At 34.3% G+C, this 21,900-nt stretch overlaps 2 protein-coding genes across 15 annotated transcripts in view; both read right to left on the bottom strand.

The window, feature by feature from the left end:
- Positions 1 to 31: 31 nt before the first annotated feature.
- LOC129578375 (E3 ubiquitin-protein ligase sina) lies at positions 32 to 4,744 on the bottom strand. 3 transcript variants are annotated; one of them, XM_055466841.1, is made up of 3 exons: positions 4,088 to 4,744; positions 3,136 to 3,448; positions 32 to 2,714 (listed from the first exon to the last, which is right to left on the bottom strand). In XM_055466841.1, the coding sequence occupies exons 2-3, from the start codon at positions 3,409 to 3,411 to the stop codon at positions 2,133 to 2,135; spliced, it is 858 nt and encodes a 285-aa protein (XP_055322816.1). In that variant the 5' UTR covers positions 3,412 to 3,448; positions 4,088 to 4,744; the 3' UTR covers positions 32 to 2,132. The 3 variants fall into 3 exon arrangements, with proteins under 3 accessions (XP_055322816.1, XP_055322817.1, XP_055322819.1); XM_055466842.1 differs by having other exon boundaries at positions 4,070 to 4,738; XM_055466844.1 differs by lacking the exon at positions 4,088 to 4,744 and adding an exon at positions 3,767 to 3,790.
- A 4,752-nt stretch (positions 4,745 to 9,496) lies between these two features.
- Positions 9,497 to 21,900, bottom strand: part of LOC129578379 (potassium voltage-gated channel subfamily B member 2) — a 93,784-nt gene continuing 81,380 nt past the window's right edge. For 7 of the 12 annotated variants that reach the window (XM_055466852.1, XM_055466854.1, XM_055466850.1 and 4 more), the window contains 10 exons: positions 21,353 to 21,576; positions 20,784 to 20,993; positions 16,745 to 16,861; positions 12,480 to 13,082; positions 11,896 to 12,226; positions 11,722 to 11,828; positions 11,563 to 11,640; positions 11,149 to 11,437; positions 10,838 to 11,076; positions 9,497 to 10,734 (listed from right to left, as the gene is read on the bottom strand). In XM_055466852.1, the coding sequence (XP_055322827.1) occupies positions 10,913 to 11,076; positions 11,149 to 11,437; positions 11,563 to 11,640; positions 11,722 to 11,828; positions 11,896 to 12,226; positions 12,480 to 13,082; positions 16,745 to 16,861; positions 20,784 to 20,993; positions 21,353 to 21,576 (2,123 nt within the window). In that variant the 3' untranslated portion in view covers positions 9,497 to 10,734; positions 10,838 to 10,912. The remainder of the gene's footprint in view (positions 10,735 to 10,837; positions 11,077 to 11,148; positions 11,438 to 11,562; positions 11,641 to 11,721; positions 11,829 to 11,895; positions 12,227 to 12,479; positions 13,083 to 16,744; positions 16,862 to 20,783; positions 20,994 to 21,352; positions 21,577 to 21,900) is intronic. The other 5 variants (XM_055466860.1, XM_055466859.1, XM_055466858.1 and 2 more) reach the window with 2 other exon arrangements.

Below are 21,900 nucleotides of genomic sequence, written 5' to 3' on the forward strand. Positions count from 1 at the left end.
TGTTCTGACGATCGAAAGGAAAACACAAGAATTTTTTTTCAGTTAAGATACACATTTTATTCCAAAAAAAATCTTATAACTTATTAAAAATCAAAAAAGTTGATTATATGCAACTAAATTTCACTTTCACACATTATAATGAATCAATCTTAATCGTTCAGTTTTGTTTTTCTTCAACTTGTTTACCATTTTTATCATTGAATACCAACATATGAATTGAATGTAGATAGAAATAGATTTGTTTTTTATATTTACAATTGAAGAAAACAATGTGTCGATTGAATTGCATTTTGAAATTGTGCGACACCTTTTTCTTTGTTTGCTGTTCACTTGATTTGTTTGTTTGTTTGTCTGTTTTTTGTAAGGATTTTTTTTTAACATTTTAGAAAAATAGTGAAAAAAATTCACAGGACACTAATCTGTTAGGTTGTTTTGAGGAAAGAAAAAAGTGGCGTTTTACCAATAAAGCCGCAATCAAATTTGGTTAAAATTCAAAATATGACCTGCGTGTCAGAAAAAAAAAATCCTCATATTTTTTGCCCGTTGCATCGGTTTTCGCTCTCTTTTTTTTCGTCATAGCAACAACTAAAAAAAATTAAAATTCGTTTGCGCTGCACTGGGCAATTTGACAGAAGAACAAAATAAAATCAGTGTATAAAATATGCACGTTAGCTCCAATTCATTCAACCCGAGAAATTTGGTTTTCTCTATTCCGCTATCTGCGTGTTTGTTTTATCTCTTTTATTTTTTTTTATTTAATTTATTCGTCTTCGATTTCCTAAATTTTTCAGTTTTTTCTCTCCGGCGTTCACGTTCACCCTTTATGATTTTATCAAAAATTTGTTTCATTTTTTTGTAAGTGGCAGTTTATATATGTACGCACATTTTTTTTTTCATTTCGAATTTGAGCTCGCATTTATCTAAGGTTTGAATAGCTTCAATTGGTCTTTCTGCAGATGACAAACGACGAATTGATTTATGTATATTGTCGCGATCAAATTGTTTGTGTGATTTGTATGTTGTTTTTTTGTCATCAGTTTATGTTTCGTCGTATCTCGTTATTATCAGTGCAAATTATGTAAAAATATAAAATTTAACTTTAAAGTAATTAATAGTTCGTGTGCAAAATTGTTTGTTGTTTTTTTATCTGTTTCAGTATTTCAATACAAAAAAACTTATCTATGTAATGAGATGAAATGAAAAAAAAATTATTTAGAAAAAAAAACAGACTCGACTTTGGTTAAATCTCGTTCTGTTTCGGTTTTCTATTTCGTTTATATATTTGGCGATTGGGAAGCTAAATTCTTTTTTTTGCTGCTACTGCTTCTGCTTCGGATGGAACTTAAAACTGGTTCTATTTCAATTAAGAGCGAATCGAGAAATTCGATACGGATTGTGTTTCAGCCGTTATTGTTGTGTATGAGTGAATTGGATTATAAAAGGCAATTTTAATTAGTCAGTTTGTCCGATACGATAATTTAATCAATTGTGAGCAACGTCTCTCTCTCTCTCTTCCACCATGAACATGTTTTCTTTTCTTTTTTTCCTCTTAAAATAGATTTTAAGTAGTAGACTGTTGAAGTACTCCGTATTATAAATTTGTTGATAGGAAAAATCTCATCCAATGGAAGTGCAGCGCACACTATTCGGGCAATTTGAACCAATCTGCTGCCCAAAAGAATCACGTAAATTGTCAGTTTTTGCCTTATTTGTACATATTTTTTATTTTCTTATATAAAAAAAGAGTCGACGTCGATCGGATTGTCGCAATGGTAAACACTGCACTTCTGTTCCTGCTTCGGCTACTTCTTCACTCTCTCTCTCTCTTTCTCTCTCTCAACACATTCGAATTTATTCCATGACGAAAATTCAATTAACACTCTTTATTGATTGGTTATTTGTTTTTATCTAACGATACTCCGAAATAAAATAAAATCGGGACAGTTATTATTCGATTCGAGTGTATGCATGTTTCTTCTTGCTTCCATTATGGAGGTGTTTTTCATTTAGATTTTTGTTTGTTTGTTGCATTAGATATGAAAAGAGCCTAAGACTACGAAGGAGAATCATGTGTGTGTGTGTGTGTGTATGTGTTTGTGTGCTTTCCCTCTCCTTCTTCTGCGATTAATAATTTATACAATTGAAATGGTAACGTTGATTCCTAAGTTACCGTTATCGGCGAATAGCTGTGCGATTGATGTATCGAATACAAGGCAGTCTGAGTTGAGAATTGCACTTGCAACACCCTCGTGAATGGATCGCGGCATCGCTTCCCACGTTAAACGTCTACGATGACCGTTCAATTCCAGGCGATAAGCAAAATTTTCGGCCTCTTTTCGTGATCCAATTAATTGAACAATTGCAAAAAACTGCTGATGACCGTCGTATTTCTCTTGTTTTTCCAGCACAAGCATAAAATGATGACCAAAACATGACTGCATCATCACCCAATCGACGGCGCCTGGTAAATTTATATCAGTCGCTAAAAATACTATGTCTTCACCTTGTAACGTGGTGATACTTTTGTGTGACATCATTAAATGTGGCATCACCAGTTCCAATGATCCTTGCCATTTGCAACTGGCACCCGGACACGGGCATAAATACGGCCGAAACTCGCACGTTTCTTCGTGATCAACCTTTTCAGTGTAGAGCAAGGAAGCGGTACAACCATAGCTTGAATGCTTACATGGAAACTTAACATTTGATGCAACCTGCAATGGACGGAAATCAGAATACATTAAGATTAAATTCATTAATAATGATAACGCGGGCGCGTTTGAATAATTTGCCGGTGGCCAATAGGAGACAAAAAAATAAACGTATGCATCAAGTATAAGTAAATGAAATGGATCGCTTGCACCGGTTGAAAATTGCCTTGATCTCAATGCATCCATGCATTTCCATCGGTTAGAATATACTTCATATGCAATTTTATGACTAATCATAACGGGCAATCCAATGGAATAGCTGTTTACAATGTTAGTTAATGATTCACTTTCGAACCGGTCACACAGCCTGCAACAACAATAATCTCAGCGATGTGTTACGTTATTGCAACATTGCCATGTATGCGACGAAAACACAAAACATGACAAAAAAAACAAAAAATAAATGATTCCAAATCGGACAAACCTTTTCCATGGCAAGATTTCGAATATTCCCGAGGGACCCACGGCACGTTGGACAGCAGGTTAATTTTGACCGACAACTGGAGCACACCAAATGGCCACTTTGGCATTGCAATATTGGCGGCAGAACATAATCAAAACATACTGGGCACTCGAAAAATGATGCAAGATCTGCTGACATAGCGGCGTCACCACCGCCCGATGAAGAAGACAGCGACGAATTCGATGAAGATGATGCGTTCTGATCTCTACGTTTTATATTCGATATTTTACCAGACATAATTTTTGCAATCGTCCTCTATGGTTCAAACAACGCTCTAGCGTTCCAATCCGATGATATAGTGATGACGTTGTTGTTGTTGTTTGTTTGTTTGTTATTGGTAGAACAGCAGTGTAGATTGGAATCCGTGGACAAACCAAACAAGAAAGTGAGAGAGAGAGAAAAAGACAAAAACAAAACAAGTCGATAAGTTATTGGCTGTGTTTTTTATTATTATTATTATTTCTTCTGTCCAATCGCAATGTAAACACTTGAAATGCACCACAACGGAGCAGAAAAAGACACCGTACAGAAACAGAAACAGAAATAGAAAATTGCAATTGAAGCGACAGGCAACCGAGTAAATGAAATGTACAAGAAATCGAAATAAGGAAAGAATGAAATGAAATAAAACGGCATCAACAGCACCACACCACACCACACCAACTCAATTGTTTTACAACCGACCGTAAGACAACATCATGATGCGAACGCGGAGCAGAAAGAAAGGAAAAACCAGCTCTTGTGAGTGTTAAAACAAATGGTAAATATGTAACCGCTTCTATTGGGTTATCAAATGTATGATGATTGCAAAACAATTACGTATTTGCCACTTCGTTCGAACACTCACTAACATTATGCACACATTATGCATGCATTTTTAATGAACTTTTATTACCAAATCAAATCAATAAACCTTGGTATTCATGCATGTATCCGTTGCCGTCGTCGCACGTTCCTATGTATCCAATGTAAATCACACACAATGCAAACGAGTGTCTATTCTCTCTTTTTATTTCTATCTCTTTCTCTATCTATTCCTGGTTGTGTTGTTGTTTCGCTCGGCTATTGCTTCTTCTTCTCCTCTTTTTTTTCTTGCCTATTTGTTTAAGTTGTTCGCTAGCTTTTCGTACGCACAATTCATTGAAACTCCACTAATAATCACAGTCTTTGCACTCAGTCAAACCTATTTGGATATCTGTATTTTTTTGTTATAAATGCTTGGAAACGAGATTTTCGAAGGAACAGAAAAAACGTCTTGGCCCTTTATTTAATTTTTGTTGGATGGTTTTGGTTTGCAATTCCACACAACGAATACACACAAAATATACTCGTTGCTTATTTTTTTCTTTTTTACTCTTTATCGGGGTGGATGCAGATGAATTAATTCTGGATTTTGGCTAGATGAACGCCGAAATGCTTAATTGCGCCATTGGCATTCGATTTATCGAATGTATTTCTCTGTCTATGATCGCTATCGAATCGAAATAATAAAAAAATAAAACATCTATCTATATTTAGCCTCCATCTTTAAAGCTAACACTTTTGATGACAAGACGATGCGTGTGTATTTGTATGCGCATAGTGTGTACGGATACGCATTGTTTTCAATGCGATGTGCATGTGTGCTCTGCACACAGCTGTCAAATCGAACTTGGACATTGAAAATGTTTTGAAAACCTTATAACGGAATTCGAAATTGCACATTTTGCTTTTCGCTCATGTTTTTTTTCTTCTCCTTTCTCATAGTACCGCCAAGAAAATTCAATCATAGATTAGTTGAATCAAAGCATTCAATGGGCACGTTTTCGTTAGCAATTGGAAAATTCAATCATTTTTCTCTTCTGGTTTCAACACAGTAACGAACAGAAATAATGAACTACCAGAAACGAAACGCTGTTGTTGGGCTTACCTCACTTACCTCGTCGTCATCGTCGCCGCCAAAACATGTCACAAGAAAGAAAAAAAACACACATTCAATCTCGAAATAAAATCACGGATTCAGTTAAAAAGAAATATCGATTTTTGTAAAATGGAAATATTATTTCATTCCTCGGTAAATTTATTAACATTTTTAATTAGCAACACATTTTTAGCCATTTTTTTGTTGTTTTTCATTTTTCATTTAAATTTCTTAATAATTTGTCTAAATTTTCTCTTTATTTTTGTAATAGTAGTAGTTTTTCTTCTTGCCTATTTTATTTTTTATTTCTTTTGTTCTTGATTTTTGAATCTATGTCTGAAAAAGAAATGTTTGCGTTTGTTTTTCTTTCGATTATTAGCATTTTTTTGTTTCGTTTGTATCTTTTTCCATTTTGTTTATAATTTTAGTTAATATATATGGTTTTTGTATCTCTTATTTTTCGGGTTTATCTGGATTTTTTTTCTTTGCATTGTGTGTGTGAGTGTGTGTCAACATCATTTCAATATTTTGTGATTTTATATTTATTTGCAATTTGCTTAGTTATTAAAGTGTGATCGATTTGAAAATTCAGATTTAATAGCGAAATACATAGTTTAATTTTACAATACTTCGGTTTTTGTTTTTTTACTTCTTATTCTTTTTTTGTTTTGTTTTCGTTAACTTTTTGTTGTTGCTGTTGTTATAAAACAGATTGTTGATTTTGATGTAATCGACTTTTTTTTAAGTGTCATTTTGTAGTTTTTTTTCCTCCTCTTATCTGCTCCAACTAAGCAATAGACGCTCAATTTACTGATGACTTTTCGGATTTTGAATTTCTTTTTTATAATTTCTATATGCAAAATTAAAATAAACTTGTCTAAATCAAATCTTTCGGAAAAAGTGAAAAAAAAATAAAGTATCTTCGATAGACATTTATTTCGATAAGACAAGTTCGTTTGCTGTTCGATGCTTCCGATTGGAAAAGGTGTAAATTTTTACCGACGGAAAATGAAAACGATGCCAAAAAAACGTAAGGTGGAAGTTGAAGGAATTTTAAAAAAACACGTGTCGACCGAAGCAATAAAATCTCAAAGAAATATTTTGAATTGAAAAATAAAAAAACACGAAAAATTTGTCAAAAATCGTACCAAATCGTACAGAGTACAGAGTAGCTCGACGTCAGCAAATAGAGGTCATCGTGTTGTGATGATTATATGTATATGTAGCAGGTGCTTTACATTATTATTTGCTAAATTTATCAAGTCTAAATATGTATTAACAACTTTTTTGGTTTCCTCTTAATTTGTATGATTTTCTTTCTCTCACGTTCTCTTTCTTCTCAGTAAGTAATTTTATGTTATGTTTTTTTTTTTTGTTTGATATGTGTATCTAATGGCGTTGAGCGCAAATCAAGTGTTAAAGGGGATAACGCACACCGATGGAGGAACACTGGATAAATTCCTAGAACTAGCACTACACACCGTAGCAAACAGTTCAATTGGGTTTTGTTAAATCTAAAATAAGCATATATTCATTTTTTTTTTGTTCATTGTTGCATTTATTTTGTGTTGGTCGAGAAAATATATCAAGAAAAAATTGTCTGATTTTCGTCTGGACCGAGGGGAGCGTGTGGGGAATGTATCGAAGCGATTTTTTTTTCTTTCATTTCTGCGAATCACATGATATAAATTTATTTATTTTTTTGTCTGATTTGATCTATTTACACATATTTATAGAATCTATATATATATATTTCATCAGAAGGAAAATGTTGAAATTGAAATTGGGTGGAACCAAAATGGTGCAGGGTCAGGATGATTGAGAACAGAAAGAAATAGGAAAATTTGAAATGATCAAAAGCAATACTATCAATAGAGAAATATTTTGTTTTTCTTCTTATGTTATTTCGATTATTTGAATCGAAACCAAAAAAACATTTCTACTTTTTCATCACTTGATCATTTGGTTCGCATGTTGAAATATACATTTATCATTTATATGTTTAAGACACAACTTCCTAGTTTTTAAATGTTTTATGTTCCACTAAATGAGAACGGTTCGTGGCTAAATTCTAATTCTTTGGATTGTGTACGACTAAATTTGGTTTCACTCATACAAAACTGGAGGAGTTTTGTGACTTTTGTGTTGTTGGTTGTGGCAGAAAACACACTTACAACTCGTCAATTACGAGTAGACATCAAGTTTTTGATTTTTTTTTTTTGTCTTTTTTTTACTTTTTTCTCTGGTTACTCAATTGAATTCCATCAATTTCCCTTGCTATTATTTAACAAGAATTTATCGTGATAATTATATACAGAAAAACATTTAATTTGCTGGTTTTACTCGTCTAAAAATTGAAAACAATTTGACTAGGAATTCACATCCAAAGTCGAATACAATAAACTTGAAAAGAAGCAACTCAGAAACGGTTTTTTTCTCTCGTAAAATGAACTTTATGCAAAAGAATAAAATTGATTGGTGTTTGCTTTTGTTTCTTTTTCTTTTATAAATATAATTTTTACCTTTTTACCATAAAAAAAATCAAGTCCGAACAACAATAACACAACCGAAGAAAATCAATAAAGGGTGAGTGAGAGATTTGTTTATTAGCTAAGAGTGAGGAAAATTTTTCTTACAACAATTACTGCGTTGGGAATTGATATTGGATTTAATCCCAAATGATGACCGCGTCGCATGAATCAAAATCTACACTTGAGGATTAACGACTAAAATACGACTGATGTCGAAAAACCCATTTTTTGTTTGTTTGTTTCTTCAACGAATTTAACACATCGAATTGAATCTAATTTCAATTTCAATACAAAAAAATCTATGCTGGTTCTGTGATGGTCATTTAATTGGTTACGGGAACCGCAATTTACGTTCATAAAAACAAACAAAACCAGTAGAATCGTCTTATGTCTTTTGCCGAAAAGGTTTCAACAGAAAACAAAAACCAATGGCTCTCATTATATATGTAGCTCTCTCTCTCTCTCTCTCTCTCTCTCTCTCTCTCTCTCTATCTGTCTATCTCACACGTAGTGTCTTTTTTCTAAACAATTCTTACGGTGATCGGTTCGTTATCGGTTTTGTTATTAATTTGCAATTGTCCTATGTTCGCCCTAGTTGCCCTATGTTTATGTGTCAACAAATGTTTCGATTTTGGTTCCGTGTAATTCACGATCTCCATATCACCGTTTGTGTATCGACGCCTTTCTAATCAATATTTTAATCGAGGATGGTCAATAATTTTGCGGAGAACATGAAGATGGAAAAGGAGGACTCAATTTGGATGTGTGAAAATTAGTTGAAAGATTAAATATAAGAGAAGGAGAAAGATGTTCTGGTAAATGGATAGGACAATGAAGATTATAAATCAGAATGAATTAGAATAATGTCTCCTTTTGCAGTTTAATTTCTCTTTACTACAACTTACAATATGGTCAAGAGGTTTTGGTTTTTTTTGGGTGAATCTTACAAAAAAGGAGGGGAGCGTGTGTATGTGTTTGTGATGATAACAATGAAAATTTTACACAAATCTACAAAAAGCATTCATCGGGATAATTTGTTCTCTAATCACGTTAACTAATTTTATGATTAATGGTTTTTTTAAATGTGTATTCTGTTTCTCTCTCTTAATTTTTTTTTCTCACTTGATTTTTGACTCTTCCAGAATCATTTTTCATTTATGACGACAGTGTATTTTTATGGTTCCCGTACGTAATTTTGTTCGTTTCATCTTTCATCAATTCGTTTAGTTGATAAGACTTTGTTTAGTCTCGTGTGTTTTTAGTTTTCTGTGTGTCTTCATTGTTAGAATAGAATGAAAAAAGGATAACTACAAAGGTTTGTTGTTTCTCACATTTGTTTTTTTTTCTCTCTCGGTAAAGTCAATAGTGCTTGTGTGAGGATGTTTGATTTTATAAATATGTCCGAATATACTGGATCGGAGTGTTTTAAGTGATTACCAGTCACACCATCACCGTCGTAGTCGGATAAGTTAATATTCGATATTTTGTGCCATGAGCGACTATCGCGTTTTCAATATGATAGGATAAAATTTGTGATGATTCTCTGTTTGTGTTGTTTGTTTAAAAAGAAGTAATTTTGGATTTTCTTTTCTATTTAAAGGGGGATAGAGACGAAGGGCAAATAGCAAATGTGATCGCTGTTTCAAGCAGATATAAGAGCGTGTGTAAATGGAATGGGCGATGGGCAAAGGGACGTGAAAAATACGCATTAATTTTAATGAATTCAATGCTATAAACACACAATTACATTTGATCAAAGTTGTATTTGGTTGTGTATTTGTTTTTGTTTTTTGTTCTGTTTTGTTTGCTGGTTCGATTTCACGTTATTTTCTTCACGTTTTCATTATAATTATTCGTAGGTTACATACGAAAAAATAAATCACGTTTCACATTTATCTAAAATCACATTATTATTTTATTTTGTTGTTGTTGTTTGTTTGTTTGTTTTGTTGTCATTAATTTTGTTATTTCTTATATGATTTTATTTTTCTTCTTAGATTTAAAATGAAAACTTGAACTTTGACTGGTGAGACAAATGTAAAGATGAGAACCTAATTACAACTTATTTGATAAATTTCACGGGTGCTATCAGCAACTAAACAAATGTTTCTATTCACTTTGGTTTCGGTATGCGTTTGTGTTTGTGTACATATTTTGTGAATTTGTTTTCCATATGAAATGCCCCTAATTGAATTATGTTCATGTGATGATTTGCTACTCAATAAATGTTTCGTTTAATTTCAAATCGTTTCTTTTTCTTCATTCTGCTCAATTTTTTCAGTATCAAATGAACTACTAAACAGCATCAACCCAAAATAAAACAAATGTTTTGCTTCACTTTCGTAATCTGGTATAAATATTCTTCCTTTCCCTGGTATTTTTTTTCTTTATGCTACTAAATTCTAGTCACAGCTTACCAAAAATATAATCGAATACAACATTCAAACACGTTTTGGTTCAAGTCATTTTGATTCCACTTCTTCGCACAATCCCATCTTGACAAACTTAGCGTGTTAAATATTGGAAATAAAATTGGTTGAACTTTTTTTCGCTTTCATTCTGGTTTACTATTATGGTATCATTTTTTTTCAAAATCAATAAATAATCAAATTCATATTGCTTGCGACTAGATCTCATTACATATTTTCTTCTTCTTCCTTTTTCAGTAAACAAATCAGTACGTATAACTTGAATAGAATTCTTTAGAAATGTTCTTTTGTTGTCATCCATAATTGTTTACATATATATTTAATTAAAACCCCGAAACTATTATCCTGTTTGCCAACTGTTTGCATGTTTGTTTTTTTCCCATTTATTATTTAGAGTTTAAGCGGTGCTTCTTATCTTTTTTGTCATTATTTCACATAATTTTCTCGTGAATTTGTTGTTTAAACATTGTTCCGGTCCGTGTGTTGCTATCTATGTCATTCATGTTTTCTTCATTCCCCATAAGCTAATGGCCTCCTTTATTTGTTTTGCTTATGTATTGTAGCTGTCTGCGCTCCGTCATTCCATGGGATTCGTCCGATTATTTATTTGATGGAAATACTTGTGAAATGCACGAAAAAATCGAATCGAGTGTCGTCGTCGTCGTATCATGAGTCCGTTGAAATATAGAGATGCAGTCATCTGTATGAAGAGAAGCAAGTAGGAAAGCTTTGTAGATTGCTTTGCGAAAATAAACTTCATACAATTTTCTACATAAGATGTAATGAAATTGCGCATTACTCACGTTTTGAAATCGATGTGTTTTATTGACGACTGTTGAATGTGGTATTTCTGAATGGTTGGTTGTGTGTATGTGTGATTAAGACGATGAACTGCAACCTGGACCATTGCTGCTGTCCATCGAGCTACTGTTTCGATTTAGCAATTTCGTCTTGCTATCACTGCTCGTACAATTGGATTGCGCCGTGCTATTTTTTGATAATGATAATGACGATGCGAGCGTTATGAATGCCGTCTCTTTTTCTGCAAAATCAAAACGATAGCAACATATCAAATGAGTTGTAATCGAGGATGACAGACGCAGTTGAGCATTACCGTTAATATTATTCTCCTTCTTTTTGTCATCAGTCAGTGTTGGTTCAGTGTATGAGATTGAACTTCGTTGTAGGGTTGGTTTATTGCTGCCACTTTGACGAAGAACCACTTCCTCCGGATATCTCGGCACTTGATATTTGGCTAGTTTACTGATTGACGATTGTGGTCGTTGTTGTTGTTGTTGTTGCTGCTGCTGTTGCACAATTGCACGATGGGCTAATGGCGGCGAAACGGATTTGGCCAGTGGGTTCGGTAGTTTGTTCGGCGAATAATCACTGCTTATATCACCCTGAAAATGAAACAGTTCAGATAGTTTCACCGTCTTCTTTTCAATTTTCACTATTTTATTCATTTAGTTTTCAGTCTTTTTGTTAAGTTTTCCGCCAGAAAAAAAAAGTTTTATGAATTACACACCGAACCATTTTCTGAAACTGCTGCACCAGATGCATTATCAGATAGCAAACGTTCGCTTTCCGGATCCACTGACCCTTTCTGCTACAACAAATTCAAAGTTGATTATTAAATATAATTGAAACGATTTGTGAATATTTGATTCGATTTGAAAACACTGACCGATGATTCCGATTTATTTTTTAGGATGGATTTGGATCGGCGATGCGTATCAACACTTGGTGCACTCTCCGACTCTTGTGACAATGATTTGTCTGGTGGTGATTTACCTAAAAGCCAAAATAAAAACCAGTCAGATTTTGTTGTATTTCGTTGATATTTTGATTTAAAATCCACCTTTTGAATTCGCACTTTGAATTCCGAATAGATGTTGGTTAATTAATTTCGTTGCCGACGCTAAACTCTTCGATGGCATAAACGATGATCTGCGCACTTTTTTCACCGAGCCTGGATTCGATATGGATGTTGTTGGTGGTACATCATCAAGACTATCGTACGAGTGCTTTTTCGTTTGTAAAACGTCTGAATTTCCTCTGAATTTGCCTTTGTTCAAACTGCTTTGTTGGAAACGCGTTTTGCGATGCTTTGGAATGGTCGGCTCATTCAGACCACTGGGGAGGCTACCACGATCCACTCTTGACGCCATTTCAAATGATTGAAATGTTTTCTGCAAATGATTCCAAGAAAAGAATGAAAATGAAGTTTTCTAGTCTAAGGAAGAAGACTTTCGAATAATGAAAAAGGAAACAGGAGAAGAACGAGAAATGAAGACGAAGAAAAAAGTAACAAAGAGGAGGAAAGAAAACAAGAAGAAATTGAACAAAAATGAGGGAAAAAAATAGAAAAAAGAATACACGAGAATAATGAAAAATAATTAAAGAGAATGTTTCTCTAAGGGTGTGAATGGATTGTGTGCTTACCATAACTTCTTCCATTGGTGCACAAGCGCCGAGACTAAGCAGTGATGCGTCGCCCGAAGCGCTTTTCTTCACTTGTGACTTGAGCCTGCCATCGGTGCTCGTCGATGGATGATCCTTGTCCAATGTACTAAAGTACAAGTCATCCACATCGAGTTCAGCCAAAGTGCACGAAATGTCGGCCATTTCGCCCGTCAGATCGCCTTGTGATAAAAATGGATGCGTTTGGCACGATGCGTACGTATCTGAACTGTCAACGCTGGCCAAATCGCCGCTGTTATTCAAACTGGCCTTGATCAAATTGTTGCCATGGTGATTGGCTCTGTCCACATGCCCATGTCCGTTATTGCTTGGCGCATTCGTTAATCGAAGTGGTGTTTCCATTGGCAACGTAATTGTACTGAAATCGTTTGCATCCCGCATTACATCAGATTTTGGCGTTGCTCCACTCGGTGCTGCCCCAGCTGATGCTGCTGCAATACATCGTGCCATTGCCTCGCTACTTGGTAAACTGTATTTGTAACGACCCGCACAAACGGTTGGCATGTGAAAATCTGATGTAGGCAGCGACATTAATCCCTCTGCATCCGTATACTCTTTCAAATCCTGCAGAATATTCGAGTCAAGCTCACATAAAATTAATAATCCACGAAAATGGGCTCCACGAACCGTAAAATTCGTTACGAGCCTCGATGATATCAACCAAAACTTAAGCAATTGCATGGCAATCACATTGTCAGCTGGAGATTTTCTCCAGCAACAACAATAACAATAGTAAATGAAATAGTCGAAAAGTCACAAAAAAGAAACTACACACTTACACACACAAAGTTAGAACCAGAGAAAGAAAGAGAGGAAAGCAAACAAATGTGTACATAGGTTGAAGTGTGTTTGTGTGCATTATCATGAAAATGGTTGGTTACTACTCATGCAGAATAAAAAAAAACAACGATTTTTTCTTGTCATCTTATTTTGTGAACGAAGAAAATTGAACTGGTGGAGTGTATTCAGCTGCTGATGTTTTGAATTGCACTGCAAATCCATTAATTAATTATACAAATACACCGGGTAACATTTTCTATGGAAATGAATTTCCATCGGAGCCACAATGCGAGAATATGCGAAATCGTTGATTCTCCACGAAATATGTGCTCTGATGGTCAAGAAGAAAAAAGCTGAAAATACATGATGTGTGCGGATTTGCTTTGGCAAATATTGCATATCGATCGAATCGACGCCATTTAATTACACTCGAAAAAAATTTAATTTTCTAATGAAATCGAACAAATTACACAGCTATATTGCTAAAGTGCTTCATTTAATTTTACGGTTCTGCGCCAAATCACTCATTGACACACAATCTACATGCTGAATGAGAATGCTATTTTTGCTTGAAAAAAAAGAAAGCGAAAAAGTTTGCCGAATGGAATTTTTGTGTCTGTTTGGGTTCTTCTTTAATACATTAAAATGATCAAGAATGGCAAAGAAAGAGAGAATATGGGAAATTGATCGATGCAAATAATCTACGTGATTCGTTGCCATTGCACAGCGATGCACTTCCGAAATGAATTTAATATCAGCTGCTGTTGCTACTATTACTGCTGCAAAAAAGCGATGAAACTTTTCAAGGCAATTTAGCTAATTGAAGCGCTACGTTTTTCTTTTCCGTCAATTTCGCGTAATTGTTCAGTGAAATCGACGTTCTTCATCATGTTATTTTGATGTTGTTCCAAATTAGAGGTGTTAAAATTGATATACATAGATGGTTGCTATCAATTTTATATAGTAAATTTCTTCTGTTGATGTTTTTGCGACTCACACACGCGCATTTCAATACTACAATAAAAATAAAGAGAAAAAAACACCAGACGGCACACATTGCAAAATGTGGTGCAATTGAATTGCGTTTTGAAAATTCTTGGACAAGAATTTGGAAAAAAAAAACTGTTTTGTTTGTGCACAAAATCGTTCACAATTAATTTTGAGTTGAAGTTAGTAAAAATGACAATTTTGGAATTTTGATCATTATGCTTATGCCAAACATACCAGGGAAATCAATTTTGAATTAGTCAGTGTTTCAGTTTTGTTGAACGAATGTCTAAAGCGATATTTGTGCTTTGATTTCGATGCCAAAAAAAAAATGTTCTTTTGATTGTTGTTAGCATTTGATTTGATTTAAAGCGCAATTAAGGAAAAAGTTGTTTGGTATGAAACTCACCTCACCGTCAATACGTACATAAGTAGATATAAAAAAAACACAGTTTCGACTCGTTTCTCTTCAGATATTTTCAATTTCAATTCGATTTTTTTTTGCTCATTTTCTTGTGAATTATTCGGAGCAGCGCAGCGGTAAACTGTTTCATTCATTTTTTCTAGTCATTGGTGTGTGTCATTTTCAACAACAACAACAACAACAATATGTGTCATTTTCAATTTGAGAAAATATTATAATGATAGCGAATGCGAATTGAAAGTTCAGCACGTGGCTTTGTCGCAAAATAATTTTGTTGTTAACACCGCTGAGTATCGGAACAAAAACCCGGTCATATTGCTCAAATGTGAATTGAAATCGCCACATTTCTTCATTAATTCATTTTTATGGCATCCAAGCTTTTGACAGCATATTTTCGCGCTTCGCTGTTAGTGTTTTCTTCTTTCTCACTTCTCTTTCCCTCTTTCATTTCGTGTGATTATACAAATAATATGAAATGGTGATCCTTTTTTTTGCTTGTGTCAAGTCAGAATCAAAAACAAAAGCATTTCATATTTTTTTTGTTTGTTTAAAATGTAATTTTCGGTTTATCCTAAACACTTTTCGATCGAAGCGGAATACATTCACCATGACATCCATTCCGTCCCTAGAAAACAAGTTTAATCAAATTATACCGACAAACGAAAATGATGATTAATCATAAGAAAAATATTTTTTCAACAAAAAAAAGTGAACAATTGAAAATAAAAACCGAAACAAAACGGGTAATAAAATGAAACTAAAAACACACAAAATGTAAAAAAAACGCAAGTCCAGGAGAAGCGCTTAAAAAACAGCGTCACGCTCAAACACGATCACACGCGAACCAAAAACCAAACGAAAAAACAGTGATGTATATGACATGTTATCGAATTCAATTTTGTCTTCTCTCGAGTGTTATTCATTTGGACGGAAAACAATTAGGCGTTTGGAAAAGAGACGTTCACAAAACTAAACAAAAAAGCTCACACAAATAAAAAAAACACACACACACAGCACAAAAACCAAATTGAATCTAACTATGAGTCTCGTGTGTACGAACCGAAACCCAAACTTCCGTTTTTCCGATTAAAGCTTATATTGTTCAACTGAAACATACACACGCAGAACAGACATGGATTACGTCAATTATGATTGAAGAGATAATTCGTTGATCTCGATATCCTCTCTTGTTATGGATATCAATTCTCTTAAGTGGTTTCTGCCGCGTTTCAATATTCTTTTTGGCGGCTATGTTTAAGTGTGTGTATGTGTCTGTATGTAAACAGCTTTTTGTTAGATCAAAATGATTGGTTAGTCATTTAGACATTATCCAAAAGCTCCACAACACTGGAGCGGCAAATATGCGTATTTTTTTTCTGTTCCTCATTCGTTATGTTATTCAAGCACCATCGAGGCTTATCTCATAAATGAAAATTCAAATAATCTACAGTGTGACAAGGGCGATACGAATCGAAGGTGTCCTTTACTGGTATAAATTATACACACATCCACACACCGATCGATTGAGTCGCATTTGTCGCATATATTAAATGACATTCAACAATATAATACATATACAATGCAGCCATATCAACGAGATACACAGAAATATGAATGGATATAACATCAACATCAACAACAATGAATGAAAATAATGAAAAAATAAATACGACAATAAAATGCAATGCAAACATAAAGAGTACTCGAACTGTATCAAGCAATACGCATAAATAGATTTTGGTGTATATATACAAATAAATATATATGGGATAAAAATGTTACATGTAAAAAAATATGGGAGGCAATCCATGAAATACAATCTTAAAATGCACAGTTGACATGATTATTCGAATGTTTTTTTTTAATCTTTAAATATTGTATCGAAAACAATTTCATTAACGAAAGAAATTCAAAATAATGGAGAAAAAAAACACAAACAACAATTTTTGTCCATTCCGTAAAACTATGTATTAATTTGAGGTTTGATTTGTTGCAGTTGTTAATTGCATAAATCGATGGAAAAGTTCGCACATACCTTTGTGGTGCAAAAGCAACATTCAAATTCAGTTGGAACGTCGCTATCTAGTACTTTTTCCCTTTTATGCTTGGCCGCGTGTTCGATAGCGATTTGCCTCCGGAGTTCGGCCACTTGCTGTAATCCCCCCGGTAACAATTGTTTTCACATCATCGCAGCACGCGTGCGCATCGACACGAGTCACAAAACAAAAACCATAAATGTACGGAGAGAAAAAAACAAACGAAAATTGGGATTGAAAAACCCAAAAAGAAGCAGTTATTATCATTGTTGAACAATGCACATATGAATCAATTTTTAGCACAATAAACCCATACAAATGGAGCCAAGCGAACTGATGTATGTATATATAATTTATTTTTGAGATTGCATTTGCTTTTAAATTTGCTGCTTACAGCGGCCAGTGCGCAAATCGCCCCGTTAACCTATGCAATCTCGCACTGAACCGTTCATTGGACCGAATGCATTGACAGAGTAATAAGTTAAGCAGACCGAAATAAAATATAGATTCGAGACGAATAATATAGGGCAATTATATGGAAAAGAACGAAAAAAAAATCTGAAAGAAAAACGCTATATTTCGCATCGCCAAATTCTTTGCTGTTTTTTTTTATGTTTTTGCTTCATGTGTTTGCATGTTTTGAGTGAACAGGTTCAAGTGTAACTCTGTTATGGAGTTTGTATATGTTTTGGTTGGCTAAAGTGTATTTATCTTCATTTTTTGGTACAGGCTACTGTATTTTCATTTCATTCGATCCGATTGCGATTCATGCGTATTTTGTTTCTAAAAATCAAGTTTCATGGCATATCAAGTGACTTTTAAATGCTTTTTTTTAATTGACAAAATTTCTAAGTAAAATAAGAGCCTATTATTACCAACGGAACAATTTCATTCTCGAGCATCAAGATGCTAATTTCTCGGCAGCAAAAAATAGAGAAAAATATCCATTTCACTCGCGGCATAAAAACAATTTCCGACCAGATGAGAATTAAATGCATTGAACGTTACAACAACAGGCACCACGGCTTTTTTTCGGTCGTTGCAATTTTGATTCAATGAAGCAAATGGATCTTTTGTTCTATTGTCTCAATCTATTTTCCAGTGATTTTGTTCAATTTCAATCTAGTCGGCTTGAGGGTTTTTTCCTGCATGCGCTTGAGTGCGATGGCAAAATTCATTCGACAATATTGAAATATGCATATTGTGTCACAGATGCACTACTTCGACTTTGTATATGTTTTTTTTTCTGTTTTGCTAGTTAATGTTAAAATTCTATGGCATTCACTCGGCGTTCAATATATCCTATATCTGGAACTATAGTCTATAGACTAGATGTAATAACCGAACATTGAATGACAAAAAAAATGAATTCGCTTTAATTTGATCCCAAGGCGAGTGGTATATTGGGAAAACCGACTGTTGTTTATGTGATTATGTATATTGTGTTATTTTAAAGGGGGATGCATATGGTTTTTTTTTTCATACTCATATATATTTGTATCAAAACTGAAAAAAAAACGGTAGAAAAAGAAAAACATTTCATTCAGATGAAGTATATGGCAATATCGAGCAACTGTTTCATCCAAAGTCAAACGTAAAAGTCGAAACTGAATGCAAACGGGAGTCATTTTCGTTTGTTTGAGTCAAAGGCATGCCACAGTGAAACTTCTTCTAGTGCATCTTATCCAATTTTATTGCTGCTGCTGCTGCTGCTGCTGTTTTCCATTTAATCAGTATAAGTCGTACCGTGCATTCTCGTCGAAATTTCACTGTTCACATTCCGGATTTCGGTCATTTATTTTCCATTCACAATTGAGAATATTGAAAAAATGCACCGCTGCGTGAATTAAAAGGCAAATAATGAAGAGTAAATTCTTGGCGGGGCAGAGGGAAGGGGAGTAGAGCGAATTTATGTATATACTATATATGTAACAAACGATGTGCTCGCAATGATTTTGAAGTATGTCTAAATCTAAAAAGCTCAACTATATTTTAAAAAGTTTTGTTTTTTTCTTTTCTTTCGTTTCTATTCTCGTTTCTTTGTTGAATCATGTCAATATCGTCGTCGTCGTCGTCGTCTCAACGACCAACAGTTCGAATAGTTAAACAAAGAAATGCGGAACCGTTCTCAAATACAATAAAATGTATGCGGGGGGCAAAATGGAGATAAAAAAGAAACAATAAGAAGAAGAAGAAGAAGAACAAACGAAAGAAAATAGAGAATCTATTAGAGTTAGTTCAACGATACCTCGATAGTCCTTGATTGTAGAAACTAAATTGAACAAATCGTAAAAATACACTTGGTTTAAATCATCAGCCGAGACATTCAAAAAGTTTTATTCTATATAGAAATCTAATCTAGTTGGTATTTTATTTTGTTTTGTGTACTTTTTTGATGTTTTCAGATTCGGATTCATTTGATTTTTTGTTGTTGTTGTTATTATTGTCTTGGTTTGTTTGATTTTTTTGTGGAGTATATATATATATGTGTGTATGTCTGTATTGTTTGGACTGTGGATTGTGTGACACTGTTTGATGTTTTGTGTACATATAGTGTGTAATTGTGTGTGTGTGTGTATGTGTTTTGGGGACAGAGATTTGTGTTGCAAAAATATGCGTACAACGGAAGATTTTACTGTCGCTATACATGAAAAAGAAAATATAATGCGCTTTTTGGATAAATATGATATGACGGCCTGAGAAGAAGAACCTTTCCTACAAAACCTGTGCGCAGAATACAAACACAGAAATTTTTTAGTCAAAAGGCGAACAGCAAATTTGCGAGCGCAAAAACCTTATATATTTACAGCGAGCGCAAAAGTATAACAAGCCTACTAGCATGCAAACTCCGTATAAGTAGGCCTGTTATGCTTTTGCGCTCGCTGTAAATATATTAGGTTTTTGCGCTCGCAAATTTGCCGTTCGCCTTTTGACTAAAAAATTTCTGTGTTTGTGTTCTGCGCACAGGTTTTGTAGGAGAAGTTTTTCTTCTAAGGCCGTCATATGCAATTCGATGTTGATGTGATGCTAAAGTCAAAACCGTACGTAATTTTTCCAACATGTTTCACATTAGCTAATATTTTCATCAGAATTTTAACAGGATTCATTCGATTTCATTCAAACGTGATGAAAGGAAAATGAAATCGCATTTAATTGAGGCGTCGATATAATTGTGCATTCCGTTGAAAGCGTTTAGAGAGATTCACTAAGTGCATGAAAATTGGTATGTGAAGTCTTAAAAAGACGACTGTTTGGTATTGAAAGAGCGACGACGTCATCGACTGTGTTCAGCGTCAGATTTAGCATTATTGCACTTGTTTGATTAGTGCACGTATTTGTTGATTCGCTGAAGACGAAGAAAAGTTTGAATGTTCCTTTCATTCGTGGGCTGAATGAAAGTTTTGGAATCATGAGTAAAATGATTTGAATTGGCAATATACACCTCGACAAATAAATGAGTTTGGCGCTTCTTTACATATATTTTTTTTTCTTCTTCTTTACGTCGCGGTGTTTGGGTAGAACTTTCAAAACATTGCCGGTGCAAACATAAAATCGCTTCAATGATCTTGTCGTTGGTGAAGGGGAGAAAACAAAATTCAAGCAAATGAAAAATAGAAATGTAGAACAAGAAGATATAAAACATACACCACACACATACGGATTGTTTGCTAATGGTGCATAGATTGGTAAAGAGCGAGATAGAGAGAGAATTTTTGCGCGATACGAAACGAACCGACAGCACAATAAAGTAGAGAGAGAGATCAGTAGTTGTAGTAGTTGAAGAAGAAACAGAAATGTATACACACTTTCACACACATACATTAGTCAGACTCAACGGTATAGTTGTAAATAGAATAGAGAGTGTGAGGAAAAGTGAAGGAAGTGGAGCATTTTGCGCTTGGTGTTTACTTGACGTGTGTCAAGCATGAAAATGGGAAACGAAATTGAGAGAAATCGAGAGACACAGCAAGAGAAAAAGAAATTGAGATAAAAGCTGTTCCAAGTAAAAGCGATGTACGATAAAATTAATTCACTTACAGCTGGTGTAACCATCATTTGGTTGGCCATGTGTTGTGGTGTGTCTTGCTGAGATTCTGATGTAAGCGGTTGACTTTCGTCAGCATCTTGATAAACGTCGTCGTGTGGTGGTAAAATGGCCGGGAGTGGTTGTCGATCTCGTTGCTGAAAACCTGGGAACAGTGCAAACGACGCCTGCTCATCGTCTCTGTCGAGCTCATTAATCGATGTCTGTACATGATTTTTCCAACCCGATATGATGTCAATTTCGGGCGGTTGTTTTGGCAAGCATGTGTGTGTGTGTGTGTGTGTGTATCATAAAACACCACCCGGACAAATGAGACAGATACAAAGGGGGAAAAAATAAGAACGAAAAATAGTTCGATATATTAGTTGAAAGTGACAAATGTGCGAATAGAATGATTGATGGCACGAAAATGGAGTGCAAAATTTGTTATTCGGCTTTACACAAACATATATGGATATGAATGGATATACATTCTTAGCACCAAATAAGAATGAACAGAAAACAAATATGTGAGAAGAAGGCGTAAAAAGTGACACACGAAAATTAAGAATATGACATGTACCTGCGGTGATAAATGGTCTCTGTTGCGTTGTGCCGACTGATGTTCATAGTTTTTATAGCATCCCATTCCAGTGCTAGACGGATTACGGTTATCGATTGACTCGCCACCATCCGAACTGTTACCATCGCCATGTGAAATGTTGTGTCCTGTAGGCAATCCCCGAAGCGCGTGAGTTAGCCGTTTCCAATTTGATATTGTTTTATTGCGTCTTTCACTTTTTTCTTCTTTTTTTTCATTTTTGGTTTCGTTCGATATATAAATATTTGTATGTGTGTTTTTTTTGTCAAGGTTATTTACGGTTTGAGTTGAAATCGTTTTAGTTTTGGTTTTGGTTTTGGTTTTTCGATTTTGATGGTATTCGTTCGTTCATTTGCAAATGAGATTTTATTTTGGTTTTGTTTTTCGTTTGTTTGTTTGGTTTTGGTTTCGTTTCACCGATTGGATTCGTTTTTGTTTGTTTTTCGAATTTTTGTTCAATTAATCCAGCCAATTAGGGTTCGCATCATGAAATTTTGTTTGGTTGTTGGTATTCACATATTCCAAAATTT

This window comes from Sitodiplosis mosellana, unplaced genomic scaffold (assembly GCF_009176505.1).
Source record: "Sitodiplosis mosellana isolate CC-2019 unplaced genomic scaffold, AAFC_SMos_1.0 Smas_scaffold_6226, whole genome shotgun sequence".
NCBI lineage: Eukaryota > Metazoa > Arthropoda > Insecta > Diptera > Cecidomyiidae > Sitodiplosis > Sitodiplosis mosellana.

What these genes read in the sequence shown, in the direction of transcription:
- LOC129578375 (XM_055466841.1), bottom strand. Translation starts at nt 3,411, where the DNA reads ATGTCTGGTAAAATATCGAATATAAAACGTAGAGATCAGAACGCATCA. An exon ending in GAAATCTTGCCATGGAAAAG is followed by an intron (nt 2,715 to 3,135) that starts GTTTGTCCGATT and finishes CGTCCATTGCAG; the next exon opens with GTTGCATCAAATGTTAAGTT.